This window comes from Ursus americanus, chromosome X (assembly GCF_024610735.1).
Source record: "Ursus americanus isolate L20-20 chromosome X, mUrsAme1.1.p, whole genome shotgun sequence".
Lineage (NCBI taxonomy): Eukaryota > Metazoa > Chordata > Mammalia > Carnivora > Ursidae > Ursus > Ursus americanus.
Window position 1 is genome coordinate 55,142,084 of NC_142164.1, and position 20,102 is coordinate 55,162,185.

The following is a 20,102-nucleotide window of genomic DNA, read 5'->3' on the forward strand; positions in this document are numbered from 1 at the left end:
ACACACTGGGATAATAGCTACATCAGTGCAACTAACTCTGACAAAGACTCAAAAACTTGGCAAAACAGAATTTCCAGAGTTAACCACAGAAAACAGAACACATCAAAAATGGCAGAAGGAGCAGAGACATGGTTGGGAATCAAACCCCCAGTGAGAATAACCACAAATGGGAGGGACATCACAAGTACAAAGAGACAAGAGGATTAGACCCCACACCAGGCAGCCAAGGCATAAGAGACTGGCACTGGGAAGAGGAGTCCTCACAATATTTGGCTTTGAAAACCAGTGGAGCTTAATTTTCTGAGTTTTTATAACCAGTTGTGTTTAACCCCAGGTACTTAAAAATCTGGGAGAGGCAAACAGCTATAGGAAACTGAGTCCTCACCCTTAAAGAGCCAGCATAACAAATAACCCAGATGACTTCAGCATAGAAGCTGCAGGTTTAAGCTCCTGGTGTATACAGGAAAATTTATTTACTCATCTCAGAACATGGACTGAGGGGCGCCTGGGTGGCACAGCGGTTAAGCGTCTGCCTTCGGCTCAGGGCGTGATCCCGGCGATCTGGGATCGAGCCCCACATCGGGCTCTTCTGCTGTGAGCCTGCTTCTTCCTCTCCCACTCCCCCTGCTTGTGTTCCCTCTCTCGCTGGCTGGCTCTCTCTCTGTCGAATAAATAAATAAAATCTTTAAAAAAAAAAAAAAAAAAAAAGAACATGGACTGAAAGGACAGGGATCTTTAGGAGACTTCTCTAAGAACAAAAGAGATGACAGGTACCATTTCTCCCATACCACACCCCCAAGCCTACACAGCAGGACATATGTAAGAACTAGTGTAAATAATTTCCACCTATCTTGCCAGCACCGCATGCCTTGTGTTCTTCTGTGAATCTTCTCAATCCAACACAGGCCACTCAGCAGATATCCCTCCAAAGTGGCTCCTGCCCCAACATACCCTGCAACCAACCTATGCAGAGACTTGTGCCACTACAAAGTAACTTGTGCCCTGGGGAGAGGGGAAAGATAACAACAAACACAAGTGTGGCTGCAGTTCCAGCAGCTGATCCTTATACCTAGCAGCACAGAAAGAATATCCTGCTAAACACTGTGACTGCAGCCATGGCAGAAATACTGGAGGCAAGCTTCTGGTCTGACTACCCACACTGCCCACCAACAAAAGCCTCTTCGAAGACAAGGCAGGGAGAGCACACAGCAGGTTGGTGTGACTGCATTCCTGGCAGATGGCCTAGGGAAAGCATCTGATTTGACTGATACTTCTCAACTACAAGACCACGGTGGTCCCAAACTGACCCCTTAACTGCACAGGGACCAAACCCTGTATGGTACACCAATAACAAGTAAAGTGGACCATTGGAGTTGGCTGACTGAAGGCAAATATGGCTCAGTCACAACAGTACGGCACATGCACAACACAAAGGAGATACCCAGAAGTATCTTGTTCTGGTGAACAAGGAGGATTGTGCTACAGGACATCACAGAACCTCTTCTTCATAGAGCAACTATTTTCAAGATCAGGAGCCACAACTGACTTTCCTAATAAACAGAAACAAATACAGATAACTAGACAGAATTTGGGGAAAAATAAATATGTTGCAAATGAAAGCATACAAAATAACAGCAAAATACCTCAATGAAATGGAGCTAATCAAGATACCTGATAATGAATTCAAAATAATGGTCAAAAAGATACTTGCTTGAGACAAGAGAGGAAAATTTCAGTAAGACTTTCAAAAAGAAGACAGAAAATACAAAAAGAACCAATCGTAGATGAAGAATTCAACAACTGAAATTAAAAATACAGTAGAGGGAATCCATAGATTATAGGAGGCAGAAGAATGGATATCAAGCAAGAAGACAGAGTAATGGAAAATAACAAAGCTGACAGGAAAAAGAAAAAAGAATAATAAAAAATGAGAATAGGTTAAGGGAACTCAGTGACATCATCTTGCCTAATAGCATTCACATTAGAGGGATCCCAGAAACAGAAGAGAGAGAAGGGGGTAGAAAATTTATCTGAAGAAATAACAGTTGAAAACTTCCCTAATCTGGGGAAGTAAATAGACATCCATTACCAAGAGACACAGAGAGCTGTACCACAGCATCAACCCAAGACGGTACACACCAACACACATAATAATACAAATGGCAAAAAAGTACTAATAAAGAGAGAATTTTTAAAGCAGCAAGAGAAAAGAGTTACATACAAAAGAAACCCCTTCAGGCTATCAGCTGATTTTTGAGCAAAAATGTTGCACTTTAGAAGGGGGGGGCATAATATATTCAAACTGCTGAAAGTAAAAAACCGAACACCAAGAATACTCTATTCAGCAAGGCTATCATTCAGAATAGAAGGAGAGATGAAGAGTTTCCCAGACAAACAAAAGTTTGTCACTAAACCAGTCTTTCAAGAAATATGTTAAAGAGAATTCTTCCAGTGGCAAGAAAAGGTCATAATGAGGGGTAAGAAAATTAGAAAAGGAAACAATTTCACAGGCAAATGCAAACATATAATAAAAGTAGCAGATTAATCATGTGTAAAACCAGTATGGAGGTTAAATCACAAAAGCAGTAAAATCAATTATATCTATAAATATTACTCAAGGGGTTCACAAAATAAAAGCATGTAAATTATAAAATCACATACATAAAACGTGGTCGGGGGAGTAAAAATTTACTGCTTTTAGAATGTTAAAATTTAAGTGACCATCAACTTAATATAGATTGCTATAAACATATGATGTTATATGTGAATCTAATGGTATCCACAAATCAAAAACCTATAATAGATACACAAAAACAAAAAGAAAGGAATCCAAGCATAACACTAAAGAAAGCCATCAAACCAAAAGGGAAGAGAGCAAGAGAAAAAATAAACTGAGAAAAATTACAATAGCAATCATTAAAAAAAGTATAAAATGGCAGTAAGTACATACCTATAAAAAATTACCTTGAATGCAAATGGATTAAATGCTCCAATCAAAAGACATAGGGTGACTAAATGGACAAAAATGCAAGACCCATCAATATGCTGCCTAGAAGAGACTACCTTCAGACTGAAAGACACATGCATATTTAAAGTAAAAGTATGGAAAAACATTTATCATGCAAATGCTAATGACAAGGATGGTGGGGTAGCACTATTTATACCAGACAAAATAGACGTTAAAACAAAGACTAACAAGCAGGGAGGCATGACAGCTAAAGAGCAGGAGACCTCATTTCATCTGGTCCACTGAATTTAGCTAGATATGTATCAAATCATTCTGAACACCTATGAATTCAACCTGAAATTTAAGAAAAGAATTGCTGGAATTCTACAAATAGAACAGTGACCCTTTTTGCAAGGTAGGAGGTACAGAGAAGTGAATCTGAGGGAATATATTGGAAGATAAATGCGGGGATAGGGAGCCTCCATAAACCAGCTACTGTAAAGTAATACAGCCCCAAAGCACAAAATCGGAACCTTTAGAAGTCTGCACGAGTGAGAGACATCCCTGCCCGAAAGGCGCTCAGATGGCGAAGCAGGACAGAATACTAGGTGGGACACTGTGGTCTCATGACTCCTGGGGTCACAGAAAGAACGGGGGTGCTTGAGTCAGGAGAGTTCCCAAGAATTGGAGAGGGGAAACTGGCTATGGTCAGGGAGCCTGGGAGAGGGCTCTCAACTAGGTTTATCACAAACTGTGAACCGTGGCAGGATCGCTGACCTAGCTCTATGGAGGAGCCCTGCAAGCAGCAGGACCACAGTGACACTCCTCCCTCCCAGAGGAGCAGTGGCATGGCTGCAGACCTCAGGCATCTGCTGAGTCTGGCAAACGCAAAAGTGAAGACTGCTTTTCCCTGAGTGTTTACTTAGTGTTTATCTTTCAGCTCCAGGACTGGAGATCAGAGCCCTTGCAATTTTTATTTTCATCCTATAAAGTGACCTGGAAAGCCTTCAGGGAACAAAAGCCACACAGAGCAACACGGAGCAAGTTACACTGAGCCTGGCCTACGAGCAAGGGACGGCACAACTACACCCAGGCAAAGACACCTGAGAATCAGCACAGCGGCCTCTCCCCCAGAAGATCAGCTGAACATTAGGGGAATACCAGGTTTACCAAGCACACAGAACTGCAAAACCCCAGCACTAGGGGAAAACAGTATATAAAAGTAGAGGTTTTTTCTCATGATTGGTTTATCTTTCAGTTTAAATTTTCCTTTTCCATTTTTCTTTTTTTTTCCATTTTCAACTAGTTTCTTATTTTATCAACACTTTGCTTTTAAGTATTTTTAACTTTCATTTTTACATTTATATTTTACAGATAGATTCTTCATTTTTGGCTTCCTTTCACTGTATTCAATTTTCTTTTTGTATATATCTAAGTTTCACTTTCTCTACAATTTTGGGATTTAGTGTCTTCTAACAAACAGACCAACCATACCCAGGACCAAATAGATGACCGTGTTTTGACGGTCTGAGAGATTATATTCTCTCTCTCCCCCTTTTCTTTTCTTTTCTTTTCTTTTCTTTTCTTTTCTTTTCTTTCTAACCTCCTAGGATTTGTCTAGTGTGTATTTCATTTAGGTCGTGGTTGTTATTTTTGATTTTGCTATCTCATTCATCCATTCTTCTCTGGACAAAATAACTAGAAGGAGGAATTCACAACAAAAGAAAGAACCAGAGGTAATACTCTCTGCCACAGCTCAAACTGATATGGATATAAATAAAATGTCAGAGCGGAAATTCAGGATAACAATGATAAAGTTACTAGCTGGATTTGAAAAAAAGCATAAAAGACACTAGAGAATGCCTTAGTGCAGAAATAAAATCTAATCAGGCCTAACTGAAAAATGCTTTAACTGAGAAGCAGTCTAAATTGGATGCTTTAACAGCTAGGGTAAATGAGGCAGAAGAGAGAGTAAGTAACATAGGAGAAAAGTTGATGAAAAGGGAGGAAGGTGAGGAAAAGAGAGAAAAACAACTAATGGACCATGGGGGGAGGCTTTGAGAAATCAGTGATACGATAAAGCGAAACACTACATCAAAAACTAAGGATATACTGTATGGTGACTAACATAACATAATAAAAAATTATTATAAAAAAAAGAATGCAGTATCTGTGAAGTGCAATAAAATGAAGCACAATAAAAAAACAATATTAGAATTTTGGGGGTCCCAGAGGAAGAAGAAAGAGAGAGAGAGAGAGAGCAGACAGAAGGTACATCTGGGCAAATCATAGCTGAGAACTTCCTTAATCTGGGGAAGGAATCAGGCATTGAAGTCCTGGAGGCAGAGAGAACACCCCACAAAAGCAATAAAAATAAACACCCTGACATGACATAGTGAAGTTTATAAATTTCAGAGATAAAGAGAAAATCCTGAAAGCAGGTCAAGAAAAGAAGCTTCTTAACCTACAATGATAAAAAAAAAAAAACAGGACAATCTACAGAAACAGGGACTTTACATGTATTACAATGGTATTAAATTCATATCTGTGAATAGTTACTCTGAAAGTGAATGGACTAAATGCTCTAATCAGAAGACACAGAGTATCAGATTGGATAAAAACATGAGACCCATCAATATGTCATGTACAAGAGATTCACTGTACACCTAAACACATATCCAGATGGAAAGTGAGTGGGTGAAGAACCATTTATCATGCCAATGGACATGTAAAGAAAGCTGGGGTAGCAATCCTCATATCAGACAAATTAGATTTTAAATCAAAGACTAGTAAGGGATGAAGAGGGACACTACATCATACTTAAAGGGTCTATCCAACAAGAAGATCTAACAATTGTAAATACCTTTGCTCCTAATTTGTGAGAAGCCAATTAATAAGCAACATAAAGAAACACACTGATAAGAATACATTAATAATAGAAGACTTCAACACCCCACTCACACAGCAATGGACAGATCATCTAAGCAGATCAACAAGAAAACAAGGGTTCTGAATAACACACTGGACCAGATGGACTTCACAGATCTACAGAGAGTATTCCATCCTAAAGCAACAGAACACACATTCTTCTCAAGTGCACATGGAAACTTCTCCAGAATAGGTCACATATTGGGTCACAAAACAGGCCTCAAATGGTACCAAAAGACTGGGATTATTCCATGCATATTTTCAGAAGACAATGCTTTGAATCTTGAATTCAATCACAAGAAGAAATTTGGAAGGAACTCAAACACTTGAAGGTTAAAGAGCATCCTAATGAAGAATGAATGGGTCAACCAAGAAATTAAAGAATTAAAAAAAAATCATGGAAACAAATGAAAATGAAAACACAACTGTTCAAAAACTTTTGGATACACCAAAGCTGGTCCTAAGAGGGAAGTAAATAGCAATACAAGCTTTTCTCAAAAAATTACAAAATTAGCCATCAGGGAAATACAGATCAAAACCACAATGAAATACCACCTCATATCAGTCAGAGTGGCTAAAATGAACAACTCAGGAAACAACAAATGTTGGTGAGGATGTGGAGAAAGGGGAACGAACCCTCCTATACTGCTGGTGAGAATGCAAGCTGGTACAGCCACTGTGGAAAGCAGTACGGAACTTTCTCAAGAAGTTAAAAATAAAGCTCTCCTACAAATCAGTAATTGCACTACTAGGTATTTACCCAAAAGGTAGAAATAGAGGGATCCAAAGGGGCACCTGCACCCCAATGTTCATAGCAGCAATGTTCTGAATAGCCAAACTTTGGAAAGAGCCAAGATGTCCACTGACAGATGAATGGATAACAAAGATGTGGTATATATATACAATGGTATATTACTCAGCCATGAGAAAGGATGAAGACTTACCATTTACAGTGATGTGGATGGAACTAGAGGGTCTTATGCTGAGAAATAAGCCGATCAGAGAAAGATAATTAACATACAGTTTCACTCAAATGTGGAATATATGAAAAAGCACAAAGGATCATAAGGGAAAGGAGGCAAAACTGAATGGGAAGTCATCAGAGAGGAAGAAAAATCATGAGAGACTCTTAACTACAGGAAACACAACTGAGGGTTGCTAGAGGGAAGGTGGGTGGGTGGATGGGGTAACTGGGTGATGGATATTAAGGAGGGTACGTGATTTGATAAGCACTGGGTGTTATACACAACTGATAAATTACTGAACAGTACATCTGAGTTGGCTAACTTAATATAAATAAATAACAAAGACTCACAAGAGACAAAAAAAGGACTCTACATAATGACAAAGAGAATAATCCAATAAAAGGATACAACAATTATAAATATTTATGCAGCCAACATGGGAACACCTACATACATAATGCAGTACTAACAGACATAAAGGAAGAAACTAACAGTAATATAAAAATAGTAGGGAACTTTAACACCCCACTTATATCAGTGGATAGATCATTCAGTCAGAGAATCAACAAAGCAACAGTGGCTTTGAATGACACATTGGACCACATGGATTTAACGGATACAGTCAGAATATTCCATCCAAAAATAGTACTCATCCTTTTCAAGTATACATGGATCATTCTCTAGAACGGATTACATGTTAGGCCACAAAACAAGTCACAATAAATTAAAAAGAAGTGAAATTACATCATGCATCTTTTCCAAGCACAATGGTATGAAACTAGAATCAATCACAAGAAAAAAACTGGAAAGAACACAAATACATGGAGGGTAAGTAACATGCTACTAAACAATGAATGTGTCAACCAAGAAATCAAGAAGAAATAAAAAAATACATAGAGACAAATATAAATGAAAACACAATGATCCAAAAAGTTTATCATGCAGAAAAAGCCATTCTTATAAGCCTTTATAGCAATAACTGGCCTACCTCAAACAACAAGAAAAATCCCAAATAAACAATATAACCTTTTAAATAAAAGAGGTAGAAAAAGAAGAACAAATAAATCCCAAAGCCAATAGAAGAAAATAAGTAATAAAGATTAGAGCACAGAAATAAATGAAAAAGAAACTAAATAACAACAAAATACCCACAATAGATCAATGAGATCAGGGGCCTGCTTCTTTGAAAAGGTGAACAAAATTGATAAACCTTTAGTAAGACTTATCAAGAAAAGAGAGAGAGGACCCAAGGAAATAAAATCAGAAATGAAATAAGAGAAATAACAACCAACACCACCAAAATATAAAAGGTTATTAGAGAATATTATAAAAAATTATATACCATCAATTTGAACAACCTAGATGAAATGGGTAATAAATTCTAGAAACATGTAACTTCACAAAACTGAATCAGGAAGAACCATTACTAGCAATGAAATTGAATCAGTAATCAAAAATCTGGCAACAAAAAAGCCCTGGACCCAATGAACTCACAGGTGAATCCAACAAGACATTTAAAAAGGTGTTAATATCTATTCTTCTCAAACTATTCCAAAAAATAGAAAAGGAGGGAAAGCTTCCAAATTCATTCTACAAGGGCACCATTACTTGGATACCAAAACAAGATAAAGACACCACACACACACACACACACACACACACACACACACACACACCCCTACAGGCCAATATCTCTGATAAACATAGATGCAAAATGTTAGCAAAGTAAATCCAACAATGCATGAAAAAAAATCACTCACCATGATCAAGTGGGATTTATTCCAGAGATGCAAGAGTGGTTCAGTAAGCACAAACTGGTCAATGTGATATATCACATTAACATGTGAAAGTATAAAAACCACATGATAATATCAATACAGGTATAAAAACCATTTGACAAAGTAAAACATCCATTCACAATAAAAACTCTCCACAAAATAGGTCTAATGGGAACATACCTAACATAATAAAGGCCGCATATGAAAAACCCACAGCTAACATCATATTCAATGGTGAAAATCTGAGAGCTTAGCCTCTAAGATCAGAAAAAAGACAAGGATGTCCACTCCCACCATTTTTTTTAATAATAATATTTTTTTTATTATTATGTTAGTCACCATACAGTACATCCCTGGTTTTTGATGTAAAGTTCCATGATTCATTAGTTGCATATAACACTTCCACCATTTTTAATCAATGTGGTACCAGAAGTCCTAGTCACAGTAATCAGACAAGAAAAAGATAAAAAGGCATCCAAATTAATAAGGAAGAAATACAACTTTCACTCTCTGCAGATGACAATATTATATATAGAAAACCCTAAAGAACCATCAAATAACTACTAGAACTGATAATTCAGCAAAGTCACAGGATATAAAATTAATATACAGAAATTCATTGCATTTCTACACACTAATAATGAAGTAGCAGAAAGAGAAATTAAAGAAACAATCAATGACAACTAGGCCAAAAATAATAAAATACCTAGGAATAAACTTAACCAGGAAGGTACTGGTACTCCAAAACCTATAAATCACTGATGAAAGAAACAGAAGATGACACAAAGAAATGGAAAGGCATTCCATGCTCATGGACTAGAAGAACAAACATTGCTAAAATGTCCATACTACACAAAACAGTCTACAGATTTAATACAATCCCCATTAAAATGCCAAGAACATTTTTCACAGACTAGGACAAATTACCCCAAAATTGTATATAACCACAAAAGACCTCAAATGGCTGAAGCAATCTTTTTTTTTTTAAGATTTATTTACTTCAGAGAGAGGAAGGGAGAGAGAGAGAGAGAAAATGAGCAGGAGAGGGAGACAGAATCCTAAGCAGACTCCACACTAAGCATTGAGCCCAACATGGGGCTCAATCTCATGACCCTGAGATCACGACCTGGGCCAAAACCAAGAGTCAGCTGCTTAACCGGCTGCACCACTCAGGCACCCCTAGCTGAACAATCTTAAGAAAAAAGAACAAAGCTTGAGGTATTATGGTGTCAGATTTCAAGATATATTACAAGACTATAGTACTCTAAACAGTATAATACTGGCACAAAAATAGACACAAAGATCAAGATAAAAGAATACAGAGCCCAGAAATAAAGACACACTTACACGGTCAATTAATCTATGACAAAGGAGGCAAGAATATATAATGGAGGCAAGACATATATTTTCAAATGATATATCTGATAAGGGGTTAATATCCAAAACATATAAAGAACTTATACAACTCAGCACCAAGAAAACAAGCAATCCAATTAAAAATGGGCAGAAAACCTGAATAGATATTTTTCCAAAGAAGACATACAATGGCCAATGGACACATGAAAATATGCTGAACATCACTCATCATCAAGGAAATGCAAAGCAAAACCACGATGTGGTATCACTTCACAACTGTCAGAATGGCTAAAATCAAAGAGACAAGAAATAACAAGTGTTGGTGAAGATGTGGAGAAAAGGGAACCCTCATACACTGCTGGTGGCAATATAAATTGGTACAGCCCCTGTGGAAAACAGTATGGAGGTTCCCCCCAAAATTAAAAATAGAACAATTACATGATCCAGCAAATCCAGTTCTGAGTATTTATCCAAAGGAAACAAAACGCTAATTCAAAAAGATATATGCACTCCTATATTTACTGTAGCAGTATTTACAATAGCAAAGATATGGAAGCAACCAACATGCCCATCAACTAATGAATGGATAAATAAGATGTGAGATATATATATATATATATATATATATATATATATATATATATGTCGTGTGTGTGTGTGTGTACATATATATATAATGGAATATTGCTCAGCCATAAAAGAGAATTAATGAAATATTACCACTTTCAACATGGATGGACCTAGAAGGCATAACATTAAGTGAAATAAGTCAGAGAAAGACAAGTACCATATGACTTCATTCATTTGTGGAATTTAAGAAATAAAACAAAAGAACAGACAAAGGAAAAAGAGACTAACAAAAAGAAAACCCAGACTCTTAAATACAGAAAAGGAACTGGTGGTTGCCAGGGGGATGGGTGAAATAGATAAAAGGAATTAAGCATACATTTATCTTGATGAGCACAGAGAAGTGTACAGAATTGATGAATCATTACATTGTATACCTGAAACTATTTTAACACTATATGTTAATTATACTTGAATAAAAAAAGAAGAAATACAAATGCCAATAATCCAACGAAAGCAAGATCAATCTCACAACCGAAATGCAAACCAACCAACCAACAAAAAGACTCAGGAGCACAGAGTAGAATAATGGTTACCAGAGGTGGGTGGAGGAGGAAATGTGGAGGTGCTGGCTGAAGAGTAAAATGTTTCAGTTATTAAGGAATAAGTTCTAGAACTACAGTGTACACAATGGTGACTATAGTTAACAATACTGTACTGTATACTTGAAATTTGCTAAGAGAGTACATCTTAAATGTTTTCACCCCCCCCACACACAAAAGAAAATGTTAACTATGTGAGGTGACAGATATGTTAATTAGCTAGACTGCGGTGATCATTTCGTAATGTATATATGTCAAAACTTCAAGCTGTATATTAAATATATTCGATTCTTATTTGTCAGTCATAAAGCTGAAAAAAGAATTCAACTGTACTCTGAGAATTTTGTCTTCACTGAAGGAAGAACATTCTTACTATGGATTAGAAACCCTGGGCTTAAATGGCACTTATTGTACAAATACAACTTGTTTGTACTCTCTTAGAAATTATGATTATATTAGTAAGCTATAAAACCACAAAAAACCATATAAAACCACATTTAAATTAAATTGAACCAAAGTAACTAGGATTCTCAAATCAATATTTCTTCTCTGCTATTTTTTCGGTCAAAACAAGCAAATAACAGTAAGTCAAACTTGTATCACTAAAACATTTTAAAAAGAAACATGCAATGTCTACGGCTGATTGTATACACACAGTACAAATGCATCATTTTACAGATTTGAATACTGCAAATTTCATGACTTAAAAAATGATAACTCCGGGATGCCTGGGTGGTTCAATCAGTTAAGCGGCTCCCTTCGGCTGAGGTCACCATCTCAGGGTCCTGGGATCAAACCCTGAATCTGGCTCCCTGCTCAGTGGGGAGCCTGCTTCTCCCTCTCCCTCTGCCTGCGGCTCCCCCCTGCTTGTGCTCTCACTCTTGCTATCTCTCTCACTCTCTCTCTCATTCTCTCTGTCAAATAAATAAAAATCTTTTAAAAAAATGATAACCCCATGGCAATGCAAATTTTTCTAATAGATTTAATTATATTCACTAGATGGTACTTAATAAGATAGAAATATACTGAAACTTTTAAAAAAAATTTAACAAGAAAAGCTGAACGATAAAAGGATTTTCTAGGTTAACCATAAGTTTACTAGAAGATTCCATTAACCAGAATACCTAATTCATAGTGTTTTGGTTTAGTAGAGGCTTTACTGTAAATAAGTTTAAATGGAGGCAAAACTCACTTTACAGATTAAAGTTACTCGGAAATGTTACATGCAATCCTATTTTCATTCCTTCATAAATTTAAGTTCCTTAAGGGGTGCCTGGGTGGCTCAGTCATTAAGCGTCTGCCTTCGGCTCAGGGCGCGATCCCAGGGTCCTGGGATCGAGTTCCGCATCGGGCTCCCTGCTCCACTGGGAGCCTGCTTCTTCCTCTCCCACTCCCCCTGCTTTTGTTCCCTCTCTCGCTGGCTCTCTCTCTCTCTGTCAAATAAATAAATAAAATCTTAAAAAAAAATTTAAGTTCCTTAAAAATTGGATCCCATCTTTGGGAATATTCCCCAGCACTTAGCTGGCAACCAATTTTGTTTGATAAGTAATTCAGTGCAATTCTATTTAAAATGTATTGTGGAACACGATAAATACCAAGGAATTCTGCGTATTCCAAAATTTGGTAAAGAGTACAAATTTATTTTTAAATTCAGAAATATGTAAATTCAGCTATTCAGGACAAACAGATTTTTGGGAATACCTAGATTTTGAGCTTTTCAAAGATGAGAGTGTCAAGGTAAGCTTACAATCATCATCTCCCTTAGATTAATAAAAAGGAGAAAGAAAACTGAGAAGTAGCAAGTACGTAGGAAAGTGACTATCCCAGACTGCTAATGAAAATTAATAAAACTTTACCCAGTGCTTATACAGTACTTCATACACGCACAAGAGGAATTCAGGAAACAGTTTTGTTAAATGAATACTACCTTTATGCATGTCAGTTTGGCAATGTATTGACATTTTTTATGCCTTCTGACCTACAATTCCATTTCTAGAAACTCAATTTAAGGAAACAGTTATAAATGTACAAAAAGATTTACGTACAAGGTGTTTTAACAAAACACTGATTATAATAGCAAAATAATTGGAAATAACGCTAAATTTCAAAAAAATTACGGAAATTGTACATTTGATAATGGTACATTCATACAACCAAATATTTATGCCACCATGAAGAATTCTCTTTAATGTCATCCAAACAGTCAGTGGTGGAGTCAGGATTCATATTCCGACCTACCTACATTCTCTAAGAATGCAGATAAATCTTAGGGGTGACTTCAGGCTGGAAAAGATAAAAATTACAATGGTGATCAGGGCGCTAGGGGAGGGGCTGCTGGTAGCGCAGTCTCAGTAGGCGGTATGAGCTTGCCTGGGGACCAGGTCCCCAGAAGACTGTGGGGAATCAGGTTTCTGGGTTCCTGGAGGCAGAGGAGGAAGATGAGTTCTACCAGATGACTTACGGGGATTTCACAGAGGACCTGGGAAATAATGAGTATCAAGGGCACCAGTCAGACACAGAGGATTAGGTGGACTCTGACTTTTACATGCATGAAGGGGATGAACCACCCAGTGATAAAGAAGCAGAAGAGCCAAGAAGAAAGTGCCGAGTAGTCACCAAAGCATATAAGGAGCCTCTCAAGATCTTGAGACCTCTAGCTGGTAGCTCTCAGAAGGCCTGATAAGAGAAAGCAAGAGAAAGCACTGCCACCAGCAGGAACTACAGGAAAATGGCTCTGACAGAATTCCATGTGTCTACAGCTGAGCATACATGACAGACATTCCTTTGGGTACAGGAGAGGCAGGGCCAGTCACAGCAGCGAAAGGGGTCCCACTGTGAGTGGCTACTGACCAGGAGGCGCTGCTCAGAGAGGCCAAGATCACAGAGGAGCTCAACTTAGGTTTACTAGAAACATATGAGCAGATTCAGGCTGACAAAAACAAGTAAGTGCACCAGAAGTGGAAGTGCCCTGGGCCCATAATCACCTATCATTCAGTGGCAGTACTGCTTGTTGGGGAGCCAGAGCCTGAAGAAAAGAGTGTGGATGTGGAAGGACTGGATCCCGCTCCCACAACTTTTGCACTGACTCCCCATGCCAGCACTGGACCCGTCAACCCTCCTGCTCACTGCTCCTATACCTTCATCATTTTCAGTAATAATATGACATTTGAGGAATGGTTTCCCTAAGGGCAGCCCACAAGGTCTCTGTCTGGGAGGTCTGCCCTGTGACCCACTGCCCAGCCCTATACTGGGACCCTGTCACAGACATCCGCTACGCCACTGCTCAAGGCTTCAAGAACATCCATGAGGCCTTCAAGTAGAACGTCGCTGCCCATGGACTGCCGCCCACTGCCTCAGCACTTCCCGAGCTACTCCCTGGCTCTGGGCCCCAAGTCTTGTACCAGAAAACTGTCACCAAATAAGGAGATGTTTACTTTTTAGAAACCTTTTTCATGCCCTGACTTGTGGCTCTTAATGTTCCCCATCCTCTCCCTGCTTCTCCTCTTTGTCATCTCTGAGCTTTGCCCAGGCCTTTTCTATATTTCTTTCCCCCAGTTCCTCCAGGTTTTATTTGTGTTTTTTAATCTAATAAAAGAGGAAGATCCCCTTAAAAAAAAGTACAACGGTGAACAGAATCAACAGCCACGATTAGGTATCAACAAGGTGGTATGATAGACTAGATCAATAAAATTTAAGTTAAACAGGCATAATTATACCGGTAATGGAGTCCAAAAAGTCCATATACATAAGTACAGATTGGAAAAAGACATAGCTTACCAGTAGCCCATATAAAGAGGTTTAATGAGGTTTAATTAATCTTAGAGAACTCCAAGTTCACTATGTCATGGTTAAAAGCTGATTATAAGCAAGATTGATTATAAGGACACTCAAAACAAATATAAATACAAAAATGAACATGATCTCAGGCAGTATTAATAGAAATATATCATCTAGAACAAGAGAAGTAAGAATCTGAATCTATCCTACAGTCACCTGAAAAAAACACTAACCATTCTAAACATGTTTGGCAAAGAATGACCACTATAGTGCAAGAACTACAAGCTATGGCATATGAGGGTTAAAGCTACCAATATACTTAGCCGGGATACAAAATTACTTAAAGTATAATTGATATCTCAAGAGTTGTTTTGTGGAAGAGGGATGAGAATTTTTCTATATGGTACCAATGCCAAGAGATACAAGGCCAAAGGATAGAACTTATTATGAGACAGGTTTGTGTTTGACATAAGGAAGAACCTTAAGCTGAATGAGAGCTGCCAGAAAATGGATGGATTGCCTTAGGTTCCTTTATCCACAGTTTTATTATTATAGAAGATAAATGGCCACTTAGTGTGCCTGTTGTAGAGGGGAATACAGTACCATACAGAAGGCTGAACTAGAAAACATCTAAGGTCACTTTCAAAGCTGAGATCTTAATGAATTTCTTAAACTAAGGTTTCCAAACATCAGGTGTACTTGTATAAATTTGTCAAGAAAAAAATAATCAGAAAACTTACAAGGACTAAGATCCTGTACTACTAATTGATTATTCACTAAGAAAAATCACTAATTTTTTTCACTGGAGTTAGAATTTTAGATGTTTTATTTAAATATAAGAAATGCAGTGTTTATTTTGACACACCCTACAATTATTTCTTTCAACTTATAAAATGTGCCTAACAAATACTTCAAATACTTCTTCATTTTTGATGAAGAGAGATAACTCAAAAATAAAAACACTCATGGCTTTTGCATCATATTTATGTTACACAAAATTCACAAACTTTTGTAGGCAAATTACCTGCTCTGGTTTTACTAGCTGCTTTTTGTATTCGTCCTCTTTAGCTGCATGCACAGTTACAGATGCACATTTCAGACCTGCAGGGATGGTTGTCAGCTTTCCCATCTGTGAAAGATATATCAAAAACATATTTTTAATTGAAAACAGCTCCCCATCCTCCATTTCCTGATACATTTTGGGGGTATCCAAGCAACACTATGGGTTTTATTTAAAGTATTAAAAACTCAAGCACTCCAAATTGCTGCATATATTTTTAGAGTATAATTCCTAAAATTCTCTTATCGATGTACTGTATGGTGACTAACATAATATAATAAAAAATCATTAAAAAAATTCTCTTATCATCCTGGATAGTATTATTTTTTTATTTTAATGTTTTTTTTTATTATATTATGTTAGTCACCATACAGTACATCCCCGGTTTTTGATGTAAAGTTCGATGATATATTAGTTGCGTATAACACCCAGTGCACCATGCAATACGTGCCCTCCTTACTGCCCATCACCAGCCTATACCATTCCCCCGCCCCCCTCCCCTCTGAAGCCCTCAGTTTGTTTCTCAGAGTCCATAGTCTCTCATGCTTCATTCCCCCTTCTGATTACCCCCTCCTTTCTTTATCCCTTTCTTCCCCTACCGATCTTCCTAGTTCTTATGTTCCATAGATGAGAGAAATCATATAATTGTCTTTCTCTGCTTGACTTATTTCACTTAGCATTATCTCCTCCAGTGCCGTCCATGTTGCTGCAAATGTTGTGTAATCGTTCTTTCTGATAGCTGAGTAATATTCCATTGTATATATGGACCACAAATTCTTAATCCAGTCATCTGTTGAAGGGCATCTCGGCTCCTTCCACGATTTAGCTATTGTGGAAAATGCTGCTATGAACACTGGGGTGCATATGGCCCTTCTCTTCACTATGTCTGTATCTTTGGGGTAAATACCCAGTAGTGCAATGGCTGGATCATAGGGGAGCTCAATTTTTAACTTTTTAAGGGATCTCCACCCTGTTTTCCAGAGTGGCTGTACCAACTTGCATTCCCACCAACAATGTAGGAGGGATCCCCTTTCTCCACATCCTCTCCAGCAATTGTTTCTTGCCTTGTCAATTTTTGCCATTCTAACTCGCATAAGGTGGTATCTTAGTGTGGTTTTGATTTGAATTTCCCTGATGGCTAATGATTTTGAACATTTTTTTCATGTGTCTTTTAGCCATTTGTATGTCTTCATTGGAAAAGTGTCTGTTCATATCTTCTGCCCATTTTATGATTTGTTTATTTGTTTCTCGCGTATTGAGTTTGAGAAGTTCTTTGTAGATCTGTATACCAGTCTTTTATCTGTAGCGTCATTTGCAAATATCTTCTCCCATTCCATGGGCTGCCTCTTAGTTTTTTTGACTGTTTCCTTGGCTGTGCAGAAGCCTTTTATCTTGATGAAGTCCCACAAGTTCATTTTTTCTTTTGTTTCTCTTGCCTTTGGAGATGTGTCATGAAAAAAGTTGCTTTGGCTGATGTCGTAGAAGTTGCTGCCTATGTTCTCCTCTAGGATTTTGATGGATTCCTGTCTCACATCGAGGTCTTTCATCCATTTGGAGTTTATCTTTGTGTATGTATTATTTTTATTAGTTAACTGTCTACTTCATATGGAATATACCAATAAAATAATTACCAAGAAGAAGTGAATACAAACTTTGAGGGATGCAGTAGGATAAATCACAGTATTCACTTAGTACACAAATACATGTCAGACCACGGTCTCAGTACTTAGGATATATCAGTAAACGAAAAAAAGATTCTTGCTCTTATGGAAATGACATTCTAGTGGAGCACAGACAGACCAGAAACACAGTAAATAAATTACATATCACAAATTGATGAATGCTATGGAGACAGTAAAAGATAAGGGTGATCTGGAGGACTGGATGATTCAAGTTGTATCCTCAAATATAATTTCTATTTATATTATTTATAAAAATCATTTCCTTCCGTTACAAATCCTTTGTTCTTAACCTTCCAAAACATTCATTTTTACCTATCTCATGCTTAATCTAAAGCCAAAGTGAACTTTGTTTTTGATATAACTTGATTTGAATTAAGAATGCAGGAAAGGGGCACCAGCGTGGCAGAGTCCACTAAGCTATGAGTCTTGGTTTTGGCTCAGGTCATTATCTTAGGGTTGTGAGATCAAGCCCTGCATCCGGCTCTGCACTGAGCACGGAGTCAGGTTGAGATTCTCTCTCCTTCTCCCTCTGCCCCTTCTGCTCTTTCTCTCTCCCGATTTCTAAAATAAGTATTTAAACAAACAAACAAAAAATAATAATGCAGGAAAATCCCTGGCTCTAAGAACAAAGTGCTCCAGTGTCACTCCGGTATCAAAATATTCCCCCAAAGAGTATCCATTCAAGGCCAAATGCAAAGCTTGCCAGGGAACAAATATTTTAAGAGCTTAATTCTTTACATAGGAAAGGAGGCTTGCTGAAATCGACAAAAGACAACCAGAGGAAAGAGGTCTGTTTGGCTTAAACACAAGTGAAATTATACAAGAACTGGAAGAAATACTAGTCAAAGGACTCTAAATGTTTTCTGGTAACAGTGATAGTGCCTATACTTCATTTCTGACATTTTTCAATATTTTCTGAGCAGAATAAGGGAAGCTAGAGACACTAGGTAGGCTATTTCGTGTTTAAGCCAGTCAGGACTGATTTAGACGGAGACTTCAGACAGGGTAAAATGAAGACTCAATACTAATAAAAATTTTGTTCACTGTTATTTTCCCTTCAAGCATACCCCTGGTACATACATCAGCATCACAGAATAATTTATCCAGGCCTGCCTTCCCAAAAGACATCACATTTGATTTCCTTATACTTGGCATTCACTACTAAGATTTCCACACCATACCTATGTCATTTCTCAATAAAAAAATATTAAAGCTGGGGGAGAACCCAGAAATGGACCCTCGGCTCTTTGGGCAACTAATCTTTGATAAAGCAGGAAAAAATATCCAGTGGAAAAAAGACAGTCTCTTCAATAAATGGTGCTGGGAAAATTGGACAGCTACATGCAAAAGAATGAAACTTGACCACTCTCTCACACCATACACAAAGATGCACTCTAAATGGATGAAAGACCTCGAAGTGAGACAGGAATCCATCAAAATCCTAGAGGAGAGCAGCAACCTCTATGACATTGGCCACAGCAACCTTTTCCATGACACATCTCCAAAGGCAAGAGAAACAAAAGATAAAATGAACTTGTGGGACTTCATCATGATAAAAAGCTTCTGCACAGCCAAGGAAACAGTTAAAAAAACTGAGAGACAGCCCACGGAATGGGAGAAGATATTTGCAAATGACGCTACAGCTAAAAGACTGGTATCCAAGATCTACAAAGAACTTCTCAAACTCAATACACAAGAAACAAATAAAACAAATCATAAAATGGGCAGAAGATATGAACAGACACTTTTCCAATGAAGATATACAAATGGCTAACAGACACATGAAAAAATGTTCAACAACATTAGCCATCAGGGAAATTCAAATCAAAACCACACTGAGATACCACCTTACGCCAGTTAGAATGGCAAAAATTGACAAGGCAAGAAACAACAATTGTTGGAGAGGATGTGGAGAAAGGGGATCCCTCCTACATTGTTGGTGGGAATGCAAGTTGGTACAGCCACTCTGGAAAACAGGGTGGAGATCCCTTAAAAAGTTAAAAATTGAGCTCCCCTATGATCCAGTCATTGCACTACTGGGTATTTACCCCAAAGATACAGACGTAGTGAAGAGAAGGGCCATATACACCCCAATGTTCATAGCAGCATTGTCCACAATAGCTAAATCGTGGAAGGAACCGAGATGCCCTTCAACAGACGAACGGATTAAGAAGATGTGGTCCATATATACAATGGAATATTACTCAGCCATCAAAAAAAGAACAATTTCTCAACATTTGCAGCAACATGGACGGCACTGGAGGAGATAATGCTAAGTGAAATAAGTCAAGCAGAGAAAGACAATTACATGGTTTCACTCATTTATGGAACATAAGAAGTAAGAAGATCGGTAGGAGAAGAAAGGGAAGAAGAAAGGGGGGGTAAACAGAAGGAGAAATGAACCGTAAGAGACTATGGACTCTGGAAAACAAACTGAGGG

At 37.8% G+C, this 20,102-nt stretch overlaps 1 protein-coding gene and 1 pseudogene across 3 annotated transcripts in view; one reads left to right on the forward strand and one right to left on the reverse strand.

Moving 5' to 3' along the window:
* The window catches only part of APOOL (apolipoprotein O like), a 161,957-nt gene that overhangs the window by 124,197 nt on the left and 17,658 nt on the right, over positions 1 to 20,102 (reverse strand). For all 3 annotated transcript variants that reach the window (XM_087859657.1, XM_087859658.1, XM_045800033.2), the window contains exon 2: positions 15,945 to 16,049. In XM_087859657.1, coding sequence (XP_087715783.1) covers positions 15,945 to 16,049 — 105 coding nt within the window. The remainder of the gene's footprint in view (positions 1 to 15,944; positions 16,050 to 20,102) is intronic.
* LOC123793939 (vacuolar protein sorting-associated protein 72 homolog pseudogene) lies at positions 1,116 to 14,691 on the forward strand (annotated as a pseudogene).